Below are 12,990 nucleotides of genomic sequence, written 5' to 3'. Positions count from 1 at the left end.
CAGTTTTCTACCACGTTTTTTCTACTTTTCAATGGGTTTGTTGTTTATAATGAACTCTTATTTTTGTTTGATATATGTTTTGATGTACAGTATGACATGAGTACCTAACTTGATACTTTTGTTCTCATAGTTTTAATACCATTGTTGAATGATCCATATCATCTACTGTGTGTGTATGTGTAGGGGAGCATCTTCATCATATACTTAGCTGTATATATTCTAGACTCTGTCCTTAGCCTTCAACTCTTCCATTGATGGAGTGATCCCTGCACCAATACAACACTCTACATGACTATAGCACCATAATGCTAAGAGGGCCCTCTGCCTTGGCATCAATCTCTTTCAAATTATTCCCATTCTCTACTTTTTGTTCTGGAAGAATAGTCATTTCATTTAAGTACTCTTGGCTCTCTAAAACATATGATAAACCTATGAATTATACTCTGTGAAGATATCAGAAATATTTTTATAATAACCAGACTCTCCATGCAGGAATATGCCTATGTTTAAATATTTTATATCAGTGATTTTTGTAGTTTTCTTCATTAAGGTCAGTCACATTTCTTCTCTGGAGTATTCCTAAGTGTTTAAATCTTCTAATTGTATACTTCTAATAATCTATTTATTTTGAAACCAGCATCTTACTGAGTATTTTATTAGTCCCAGTACCCTATTATGCATTAACCCCTTTCCCATAGGTATAATTTTTCAGTTTCATATTTTGTTGTGTTGGCTAGAAACTTCACGTTGGTTTTAATATTAGTGGTACCAACAGGCATCCTTGATGACTTAGTCCTAATTTTATTATAAGTGCCTTTAGAGTTTCATTATTCAATATTAATGTTGGCTATTGGTTTGAATTAACTTTCAATTGCTTGTACAGGGCTACAGCCAAATAATAAAGCTGGGGAAATTATTTTTAATTTAATTTTTTTATTTTTAATTAAAAAAATTTTTATTGGAGTATAATTGCTTTACAATGTTGTGTTAGTTTCTGCTGTACAGCAAAGTGAATCAGTTATATGTAGACATACGTCCCCTTTTTTAGATTTCCTTCCCATTTAGGTCACCACAGTGCACTGAGCTCCCTGTGCTATACAGTAGGTTCTCATTAGTTATCTATTTTATACATAGTAGTGTATACATGTCAATCCCAAACTCCAGTTCATCCCACCCCCACCCCCCCCTTGGTATCCATAAGTTTGTTCTCTACATCTGTGTCTCTATTTCTGTAAAGCTGTGGAAATTTTATTTATTTATTTATTTATTGGCCGTGCTGTGTGGCATGTGGGATCTTTGTTCCCCGACCAGGGATTGAACCTGCACCCCTTGCATTGGAAGCGTGGAGTCTTAACCACTGGACCGTCAGGGAAGTCCCTGCGGAAATTTTAAAGATGAAGGGTAGTTATGGTCCATGTACAGGCATACTTTGGAGATATGGGTTTGGTTTCAAATCACCACAATAAAGCAAATATTGCAATAAAGCGAGTAACAAATTTTTTTCGTTTCCCAGTGCATATAAAAGTCATATTTACACTGTACTGTAGTCTATTAAGTGTGCAATCATTATGTCTAAAAAAATAATTTCCTTAATTTAAAAATATTTTATTACCAAAAGATGCTAAGCATCATCTCAGCCTTTAGTGAGTCATAATCTTTTTGCTGGTGGAGGGACTTGCCACCATGTTGATGGCTGCTGCCTGATAAGGGTGGTGATTGCTGAAGGTTGGGGTGGCTGTGGCTATTTATTAAAATAAGACAACAATGAAGTTTGACACATCAACTGACTCTTCCTTTCATGAACGATTTCTTTGTAGCACACAATGCTGTTTGATAGCATTTTACCCAGGGTAGAACTTCTTTCAAAATTAAAGTCAATCTTCTCAAACTCTGCCACTGCTTTATCAACTAAGTTTATGTAATATTCTAAACCTTTTCTTGTCATTTCAACAACCTCATAGCATCTTCACCAGGAATAGATTCCAACTCAAGAAGCCACTTTCTTTGCTCATCCGTAAGAAGAAACTCCTCATCTCTTCAAGTTTTACAATGAGATTGCAGCAATTCAGTCACATCTTCAGGCTCCACTTCTCATTCTAGTTCTCTTGCTATTTCCACCATATCTGCAATTACTTCCTCCACTAAAGTCTTGAACCCCTCAGTCATCCATCAGGGTTGGAATCAACTTCTTCCAAACTCCTGTTAATATTGATATTTTAACCTCTTTCAATGAATCACGAATGTTCTTAATGGCATCTAGAATGGTAAACCCTTTCCAGAAGGTTTTCAATTTACTTTGCCCAGATCCATCAGAAGAGTCAGTATCTATGGCAGTCTTACAAAATGTATTTCTTGAATAATAAGACTTGAAAGTTGAAATTACTCCTTGATCCATGGGGTGCAGAAGGGATGTTGCATTAGCAAGCCATGAAAACAACATTAATCTCATTGTACATCTCCACCAGAGCTCTTGGGTGACCAGGTGCATTGTCAATAAGCAGTAATATTTTGAAAGGAATCTTCTTTTCTAAGCAGTAGGTCTCAATAGTGAGCTTAAAATATTCAGTAAGCCATGTTGTAAACAGATATGCTGTCATCCAGGATTTGTAGAGTACAGGCAGAGTAGATTTACCACAGTTCTTAAAGGCCCTAGGATTTTCAGAATAGTAAATGGGCATTGACTTCAACTTCAAGTCACAAGCTGCATTAGCCCCTAACAAGAGAGTCAGCCTGTCTTTCGAAGTTTTGAAACTAGGCATTGACTTCTCTTCTCTAGCTATAAAAGTCCTAGAAGGTATCTTCTTCCAATATAAGGCTGTTTCATCTACATTGAAAATCTGTTGCTTAGTGTAGCCACCTTTATTAATTATCTTAGCTAGATCTTCTAGATAACTTGCTGCAGCTTCTACATCAGCACTTGCTGCTTCACCTTACACTTTTATGTTATGGAGATGACTGCTTTCCTTAAACCTCATGAACCAACCTCTGGTAGCTTCAAACTTTTCTTCTGCAGCTTTCTCACCTCTCTCAGCCTTCACAGAATTAAAGCGAGTTAGGGCCTTGCTCCGGATTAGGTTTTGGCTTAAGGGAATATTGTGGCTGTTTGATCTTCTATCCAGACCACTAAAACTTTCTCCATATCAGCAATGAGACTGTTTTGCTTTCTTATCATTTGTGTGTTCACTGGAGTAGCACTCTGAATTTCCTTCAAGAACTTTTCCTTTGCATTCACCACTTGGCTAACGATTTGGTGCAAGAGGCCTAGCTTCCGGTCTATCTGGGCTTTTGACATGCCTTCTTCACTAAGCTTAATTATTTTTAGCTTTTGATTTCAAGTGAGATATGTGCGACTCTTCCTTTCACTTGAACACTTAGAGGCTATTGTAGGGTTATTAATGGGCCTAATTTCAATACTGTTGTGTCTCAAGGAACAGGGAGGCCTGAGGAGAGGCAGAGAGACAGGGGAATGGCTGTTTGATGGAACAGTCAGAACATATACAAAATTTAGAGATTAAGTTTGCCATCTTATCTGGGTGTAGTCTGTGGCACCCCAAAACAAATACAATAGTAACATCATAGATCGCTGATCACCAAAACAAATATAATAATAATGGGGAAAGTTTGAAAAATTGCAATAATTACCAAAATGTGACACAGAGACAAGAAGTGAGCAAATACTATTGTAAAAATGGTGTCAATAGACTTGTTCAATGCAGGGTTGCCACAATCCTTCAATCTGTAAAAAATGCAGTATCTATGAAGCATAATAAAGCAAAGCACAATAGAACAAGACATGCCTGTAGACGGTTCCCAATGTATGAATGGGTTATGTTTTAAATGTTGTTTTAGTCTGTTAAGAACACAGACAAATTTCCCCACAAATAAAATGTTAAATTACAGTGAATATCCTTGGCATGATCCAAACACTTCTTTTATCATAAGCTACAGAACTGAGACCAGCCTCAAGCCTTCCTAAGCTTTCTGTCCAAGATGTGTTAAATGAGGGAATCGTTACATGGAGGCCCTAGTATATGTGCAACAGCCCAGCCTGGGTCAGCTGTATCTATGAATGAGTCAATAATAATTTAAATGGTAGGAAACACTGATTGACATTGTATATATGACATATATATTATACATATATACATTTCATATATATATATGAAATGTATTATATAATTACATATGTTACACATAATTTCATTTATTATCACCACAGCCTTAACAGTAGATACCATTATCCCCATTTCATGGATAAGGAAATTGAGGCTCAGAGACTTATCTTTAGAAGTTATACAACATCCATTCGGTTAGATTTTCCATAAATCATAAGGAAAGAAAATACTGTTCTGAAAAAGGTTTACGAACAACATTTAGTGCTCTAATAGAGTGTTCTAGCCCAGTGTTTCTCAAGTTTAACGTGCGTATGAATCACCTAGGGAATCTGGTTAAAACGCAGATTACAATTCAGTAGGTCCTGGATGAGAGCAGAGTTTCTGCATTTATAATAAGCATCCTAGGCAACGCAATGCTAATTGTAAGCAGACCACATATTAAGTAGCAAGGTTCTAGCCTACTTAATTAAATTCTAAGTGATCAGCCTGATTCCTTCCTTATAAATGTGTATTACCAAAAAACAAAACAAATAAAAAACCCACCAAAACTGAAAAAACAATCCTTCAAAAAAAAAACAAACTTCATTTATAAGAGCTAGATCTGGTCACACCTTAAAACAAAATCCTTCAGTCATGGCAGAGGAAGGGTCTTGTAAGATACCTTTTAATTTGGTCCTTCTGGTTAATCCAGGAAAGTTGTATATGTAGATGAGGGGTCTCAGCCGCCGGTCAGAAAAAGCCACAACCTCATAAGGAACGTTAGTTGCCACGACACCCACAATTCCATTCATACACTGGAGTACAGTCTTTTTCTTGGTTTCAATATTAATAAATATTACAAAATTCCCACAAGGGTAGCAAATGGTGCTGTCGTTGACAAAATGAACATTCTGCCTGGGGAATCCTTGCACCCATCTTTGGGAAAAGACACATCAACATCAATAAAATACATTTCAAATACTTTTTCTTTTCTTTTTTAAACAAAGTAAACAAAAGATCATCAAAATTTTTGAAACATATCTATTCTCTTTTCACCCCCTTTCTGCCCAAACACACAAGGTTGCTGTGAGACCAGTTTGAGTCCAGGCACTACAGAAACTTAAATGCCACCTAAAGTTCCATAGGTCTCAAGAACCTTCTTCAGAGAGCTTTTCCAGTGAAGCACAACCTCTGTTCAAACTTGAAAAAATCTCAGAAGGATTTCTGGGGTCTTGTATACTTGGAAAAGAAAAAGTAAAAACAACAGAGAGAGAAAAGAGCTTGATCCTAATTGAAAACAGGTTGCATCCTGGTCCTTACCTTTAAAATTAGTTTTGATTTTTAAAATAAACGTTAAAAAAACAACTTTGAATAGGACTGCCTGCTTTATGGTTGTGAGCCCAGTAGGGAAATTGCTTCTTTACAAAGATGGAGCATGTGTAGCCATATTTTAGATCTAAAATGTAGAGATAAATGCAGAAAGTAAAAGGAATAAGTCAACATGAATGAAAAGATTTGAACACAAAAGTAACATATTTTTAAGTAAGGAGTGTTTGGTGAGTGTAAGCTAGACCAAGGAGAGAGGGACTGAGAAGAGGGGGAGAGTCTACCTCTATTTAAATAGTAAAGATATGCTTAAAGATGGTGGAGAGGGCAAGAGAAAGACACTGGTTTGGAGAGAAACTTCATGGGAATGGAGAGTACAGCCAGGACTGGTGGAGGTTGCTGTGTGAACATAGTGCAGGTAACACTCTAGAATGTGGAAGGAGAGCAATACTAACTTACACCTGGGCAGCGCTTTATGCTTTTCAAAGGCCAGTATAAGTGCAAACAAATCCAGAGTCGGTGGATAGGAGATAGAAGGAAGGGATTGATGGCCCTAACTTCGGGGAAAATCACCAAAGACCACTAGGATGGGAGGAGGGCTGTCATTGGGATGGGGGTGGGGAGTGGGGAATATATATGAAAGCAAAACGGATCACTGAAGGTAATAGTCAAAAAGAGGAGGCAGAAATGGAGAGTGGAGGAGAGCAGTACTGGGTAAGCCAGCGAGGGTTGGGGTCACAGAATAGTGAGGGACGGGGGGGGGGGCGTGGAAAGAGCTGGAAATGTGGTCATTGAATAAGGGGACGAGGGGAATGGAGAGAAGTCACAGAGAAAGGAAGCCTGCAGGAAGGCGTTGGGGGTTGAAGGAAAAGAGGTCGAATTTGCGTGAAAGCAGGTCTACAGGGACGGGAGGAAGCGGAGGATAGGGAGAGGATGCAGTTCTGAGGGAAGAATTTCCACTAGACGAGTCAGTCGCGGGGCCGCGAACGCCGCACCTCACGGACAGGGACGCGCCGAGGGCGACGTTCTGGGCTTCATCTCGCTCCCGGCCTTGCGCCATGGTCCGTGTGTCTCTCAGCCGGGCCGGGGGCAGCAAACGCCGGACCCAGGCCAGTGTCTGCAATGGTTACACCGAGGCCCCTGGCTGCTGGGTGGGCGGTCTCCACTGTTTACACCGTATCCGGGAGACCGCAACACCTGCGCCCATTGGCTCTGTCCTTTCAGCTGCTCCCTCTCGAGCCAAGCGGATTGGTGGAAGTGCTGACGGGCCTTGACCAATGGGAGAGCGTAGAACGAAGCGAGGGGCTGGCCCCAAGGTGGGTGCTGGAGTGGCCCACTACGGGTCATATAATTACAAAATTAATAAATATCAGTAGCAGACTTTAATATTGAGTGGTGACCGTGCCAGACGTCTTTCCAAGCGCGGTCAGATATTATTTCATTTAATATTCAAACCCCCCAATCAGCCCCATTTTATAGAAAAGGAAAACAGGATAAGAGAATTAATTTGTCCAAGGCTACAAAACTGAGTGGGACTTAAAGCCAGATCTAGTCTAAATCTAGAGCTTCAAGCCTTTAATTACTTATTACACACTCTAATGGACCCTCAACTATTTCAAGGAGGCAGAAAGCTTCTGGAAGTAACTGATCAAAAGGTCAGCAGTTTTTCCTTGCCTCTTCCCTTCCCTCTCATACACTCTCTTGCCCTCCTCTACTTTCCTTCTGCCCTCCCCTCTCTCCAGTCCTCTCCTCTTCCCTTCTTTAGGTCTCTCCTTCCCATCTTGCCACCTTCTCTTCAATTCATTCACAAATATTTACCCAGTATTACTGTGCATTGTGCTAGTTGCTTGGAACAAAATAGTGAGCAAACCAGATACAGTGCCTTCCTTCATGGAACTTAGAAGAACTTCCTTCTTGGTGGGGCCCAGGGAGTGAGGGATAGACATCCACTCCATTACACAAATGTAGGAATCACAGATTGAATTAAGAAGAAAAGGAACATGATATTACAGGGCTTATGTTGTGGTCCTCTCCTGGTTGGATGGGCAGTGTCAGAGCTGGTTTCCGTGTGCATGTGCTGTTTTCACTGAGATTTAAAGGATGAGGAGTGATTGCTGCGGGTAGAGGATGGGGAATGGGCAGAGAACAGTTTTTGTAAAGGAATTAAGGCAGGAAAACAGATGGTATGAACTGGGAAGGGCAGTGTGATTGGAACAGAGGGTGATCAGTAGAAAACACTGAAGGCTGGAGAAGGAGCAAAGCACCAGGTAAAGGCCAAGTTGAGAATTCTGGTCTTTATACTAAGAGCCACAGAAATACATTAAATGGTTTTAAAGAGAGGAATGACATGATCAGATTTATGTTTATTAAAGATCATTCTGACTGCAGGAGGATTATCAATTGTGTAGGAGAGTAGAGAGACTAGAAATAGGAAGATCTGCTAGGAGTCGATTTCATGGTCCCAACAAGGGAAGCAAAGCAGGGTTGTCAGGATGAGCACTACTGGCATTTGGGACTGGATGGGGGTGGGGGTGGGTCTCATGCCTTGCGGGATGTTTAGCAGCATCCCTGCCAGGAGCACCTCCACAGTTGTGACAATCAAAATTATCTATGGACATTGTCAAATGTCCCCTGGGGGACAAAATCACACCCAGTTGAAAGCTACTGTTGAGTCCATGTGTTAAAAATATCTTAAAGGTAAAAACCTATAGACGTTGTTGATGGATTGATAAAGAGGGGTAAGAGAGAAGAAAGAATCCAGGATGCTCCTGGGTGTCTGATTATCACAGTCAGAGATGGTTGTGTCCTTTGCTGAGGTGGCATGAGGAAGGAGTGGAGCTATGTGTTTCTGCCCTGAAGAATTTCTTTGCTGAAATGCGAGTGCCAAACACAGGCAGTGCTTAGATCGAGTGCCAAACACAAAACTGGCTGACAAAATCCCACATTGCTGAGTCACAGGGGGAAGTGTCTTGGACAACAGTCAAGCTTTCTCCTCTAGTGCTTCTTAAGCTCTGGGCAGTTTCTGTTGCTACTCCCTCACTAGTTGGCTTATTTGTGTTTCCATCAAGCTCTCCATGCACCACCCCCCAAAACACAATATACCTTTAACTACAACCTGAGCATTTTAAAGCCACCACTAGAGAAGAATGTGATGAGGCAAGTCCTGCCACTGCTCCCAGAGTAAATGTTAGGTAGAAGATGTAAGGTGGGCAGGAAGTGTGGACTCTGGGAAACAAATACTGACCTTGGCTGCAATCAGCTATGACTCTGGGAATCTGAACTTGCCCTGTGCTAGAGCAAAGGAGGAACTGAACAGAATCAAACTGAAAAAGCAATCTTGTGGCTATCTTACTCCATGAAATCCTGACTGGGTTTTAGATGAAAACGGAGGTCTCCAGCTGGGTTTCTGGGAAATATCTGTGGCTGATATTCAGGAGAAGGTGCCCTGACCTCTGCACCATGCAGATCAGAGGAAGATGAGTGGCCTTTCTTTCTTAGTCGGGAAGAGGAAAGATAGACTATCCCAGAGAATGGACTGGGAGAGATAAATAAGGAAAATGAGTTCCAGTTCTCACTGTGAAAGATTTACTGATACCGGTAGAGGCACAAAGCACAAACCTCACAGCATTCAAGAGAAAAAAGCTGAGAACTCTGGAGCCAGAAAGGGGTTAGTCACAGCAGTATATCTTTAGGGTCGCAGTGGTGCTGGCGGAGTGTTGGGTGCTGTTACCTGCTGTTACCATGACAGAGGCCTGAGTCCTTTAAAGCAGGGGACCCATGGCCAGGGCACCCCTTGCTGCATTTGTGGGTGGCACTATGTCACATGTGTTTGACAAACCATGTACTTAGTGAAAGACAAAATAATGTCAGAGGAAGACTTTGTAGCGGCTGATAAAAGGGGAAAACAGGGTTATTTTTAAGAAGTATGATAAAATACATTACAGTGTAACAAAAAGTTAGGTATTTATCCCTGCGGGTGGTACCTGGAGGTAGAGGGGCTTCACCATGGAGGCTTGTGAAGTTGCTTGGGGCAATTTTGCAGAACTGGTATCTATGGACTCTAACACGGACATAATTTAAAGAATTCCAAGGGCCATTCATGGGCAAAAACAGGAGACAATTTGCATTGTGGCACAAATAGCATTTAAAATAGCACTTTAGGAGAGCATTAAGTACAAAAAATTTTGAAGACCGTGGTTTACCATCATTACATGTTCAGGATTTGAGTTTGAATGATCTCATCAAGACTTAAGATCCTCTTCAAAAGCTTCAAGTCTCATCTGCATTAAATTCTCCATTGAAACTTCTCACAAAAGTAAAAGTTTAAAAGCACTAAAATCCATCAGTACCTTCCATTTTATATCCTTTTATCTGACTTCCGTTCAATTTCCTTTGCCTTTAGGGTCTGTGTACTGTGTTCCCTTAGACTAGAGAAAAAGAAATAATGCTTTCCAAAAAACAACGTGTACTGTGGCTATAAGTTTTTACTGGTAGAAACCTGGCATGACCTGAGCATGTATAAAAACACCTCATTAATATCAATTTCTTATATATTAGATAGTATAAACTTATTCCAGTTGCATTCCTGAAAATTCACAGAAGAATGTTCTTACCAAGTGGGTGTATATGGGCAATAAAAACAGGTGATACTTAGAAGGAAGAAAACTATTTCTTACCACAAGGACCTCTAACTCTTTATCTTTAACCAGCAGAATCAGTTCAGTTTAGCTTCCTCAGGTTAATATTACTGACAATTACAGCTACAAAAATTACAGCTACTGTGCCCTTTTACCTGTGGCTAACAGCAGTGTGTATCTAGATGTTCACATCTTATACACACAACCACAAAGGCCTTGGAGATGATTCACTATAATGCAGAGCAGTACTACAGAGCTGTAGTTTCCTAGCACAGTAAATTTGCTTTCAACTTCTTCTGCCTTGCAAACTGGTTCATCTATACCATTTTTCTAGATTCCACATATATGCATTAACATACGATATTTCTTTTTCTCTTTCTGACTTACTTCACTCTGTATGACAGTCTCTAGGTCCATCCACGTCTCTACAAATGACCCAATTTCGTTCCTTTCTATGGCTGAGTAATATTCCATTGTATATATGTGCCACAACTTCTTTATCCATTTGTCTGTTGATGGACATTTAGGTTGCTTCCATATCCTGGCTATTGTAAATAGTGCTGCAATGAACATTGGGGTGCATGTGTCTGTTTGAACTATGGTTTTCTCAGGGTATACGCCCAGTAGTGGGATTGCTGGGTCATATGATAATTCTACTTTTTGTTTCTTAAGGAACCTCCATATTGTTCACCATAGTGGCTGTATCAATTTACATTCCCACCAACAGTACAAGAGGGTTCCCTTTTCTCCACACCCTCTCCAGCATTTGTTGTTTGTAGATTTTCTGATGATGCCCATTCTAACCAGTGTGAGGTGATACCTCATTGATTTGAATTTCTCTAATAATTAGTGATGTTGAGCAGCTTTTCATGTGCCTCTTGGCCATCTGTATGTCTTCTTTGGAGAAATGTCTGTTTAGGTCTTCTGCCCATTTTTTGATTGGGTTGTTTGTTTCTTTAATATTGAGCTGCATGAGCTGTTTATATATTTTGGAGATTAATCCTTTGTCCCTTGAATCATTTGCAAATATTGTCTCCCATTCTGAGCATTGTCTTTTCATCTTGTTTATAGTTTCCTTTGCTGTGCAAAAGCTTTTAAGTTTCACTAGGTCCCATTTGTTTATTTTTGTTTTTATTTCCATTACTCTAGGAAGTGGGTCAAAAAAGATCTTGCTGTGATTTATGTCAAAGAGTTTTCTTCCTATGTTTTCCTCTAAGAGTTTTATAGCATCCAGTCTTACATTTAGGTCTTTAATCCATTTTGAGTTTATTTTTGTGTATGGTGTTAGGGAGTGCTCTAATTTCATTCTTTTACATGTAGCTGTCCAGTTTTCCCAGCACCACTTATTGAAGAGACTGTCTTTTCTCCATTGTATATCCTTGCCTCCTTTGTCATAGATTAGGTGACCATAGGTGCATGGGTTTATCTCTGGGCTTTCTATCCTGCTCCATTGATCTATATTTCTGTTTTTGTGCCAGTACCATATTGTCTTAATTAGTGTAACTTTGTAGTATAGTCTGAAGTCAGGGAGTCTGATTCCTCCAGCTCCATTTTTTTCCCTCAAGATTGCTTTGGCTATTCGGGTTCTTTTGTGTTCTTTTCTCTTCTCTAAATGTTTGATAGAATTCACCTGTGAAGCCATCTGGTCCTGGACTTTTGTTTGTTGGAAGATTTTTAATCACAGGTTCAATTTCGTTACTTGTGATTGGTCTGTTCATATTTTCTATTTCTTCCTGGTTCAGTCTTGGAAGGTTACACCTTTTTAAGAATTTGTCCATTTTTTCCAGGTTGTCCATTTGATCGGCATAGAGTTGCTTGTAGTGTCTCTTATGATGCTTTGTATTTCTGCAGTGTCTGTTGTAACTTCTCCTTTTTCATTTCTAATTTTATTGATTTGAGTCCTCTCCCTCTTTTTCTTGATGAGTCTGGCTAATGGTTTATCAATTTTGTTTATCTTCTCAAAGAACCAGCTTTTAGTTTTATTGATCTTTGCTATTATTTTCTTTGTTTCTATTTCATTTATTTCTGCTCTGATCTTTATGATTTCTTTCCTTCTGCTAACTTTGGGTTTTGTTTGTTCTTCTTTCTCTAGTTCCTTTAGGTGTAAGGTTAGATTGTTTATTGAGATTTTTCTTGTTACTTGAGGTAGGATTGTATTGCTATAAACTTCCCTCTTAGAACTGCTTTTGCTGCATCCCATAGGTTTTGGATTGTCGTGTTTTCATTGTCATTTGTCTCTAGGTATTTTTTTAATTTCCTCTTTGATTTCTTCAGTGATCTCTTGGTTATTTAGCAATGTATTGTTTAGCCTCCATGTGTTTGTGTTTTTTACGTTTTTTTCCCTGTAATTGATTTCTCATCTCATAGCATTGTGGTCAGAAAAGATGCTTGATATGATTTCAATTTTCTTAAATTTACTGATACTTGATTTGTGACCTAAGATGTGATCTATCCTGGAGAATGTTCCGTGCACACTTGAGAAGAAAGTGTAATCTGCTGTTTTTTGATGGAATGTCCTATAAATATCAATGAAATCTATCTGGTCTATTGTGTCATTTAAAGCTTGTGTTTCCTTATTTTCTGTCTGGATGATCTGTCCATTGGTGTAAGTGAGGTGTTAAAGTCCCTCATTATTATTGTTATTATATTATTATTACTGTTGATTTCCTCTTTTATAGCTGTTAGCATTTGCCTTATGTATTGAGGTGCTCCTATGTTGGGTGCATATATATTTATAATTGTGATATCTTCTTCTTGGATTGATCCCTTGATCATTATGTAGTGTCCTTCCTTGTCTCTTATAACATTCTTTATTTTAAAGTCTATTTTATCTGATATGAGTATTGCTACTCCAGCTTTCTTTTGATCTCCATTTGCATGGAATATCTTTTTCCATCCCCTCACTTTCAGTCTGTCAGTGTCCCTAGGTCTGA

At 39.3% G+C, this 12,990-nt stretch overlaps 1 protein-coding gene across 1 annotated transcript in view; it reads right to left on the bottom strand.

Annotated features, from left to right (window-relative positions):
* CFAP43 (cilia and flagella associated protein 43) overlaps window positions 1-6,569 on the bottom strand; it is a 103,500-nt gene extending 96,931 nt beyond the window's left edge. Inside the window, exons 1-2 of the mRNA XM_061193573.1 lie at window positions 6,416-6,569; window positions 4,777-5,030 (exon numbers count right to left, since the gene is read on the bottom strand). Coding sequence (XP_061049556.1) covers window positions 4,777-5,030; window positions 6,416-6,480 — 319 coding nt within the window. The 5' untranslated portion in view covers window positions 6,481-6,569. The remainder of the gene's footprint in view (window positions 1-4,776; window positions 5,031-6,415) is intronic.
* Window positions 6,570-12,990: the final 6,421 nt, after the last annotated feature.

Source organism: Eubalaena glacialis, chromosome 1 (genome assembly GCF_028564815.1).
Source record: "Eubalaena glacialis isolate mEubGla1 chromosome 1, mEubGla1.1.hap2.+ XY, whole genome shotgun sequence".
NCBI lineage: Eukaryota > Metazoa > Chordata > Mammalia > Artiodactyla > Balaenidae > Eubalaena > Eubalaena glacialis.
The sequence above is the reverse complement of the archived record's forward strand: the minus strand, read 5'-3'. Positions and strand labels throughout refer to the sequence as shown.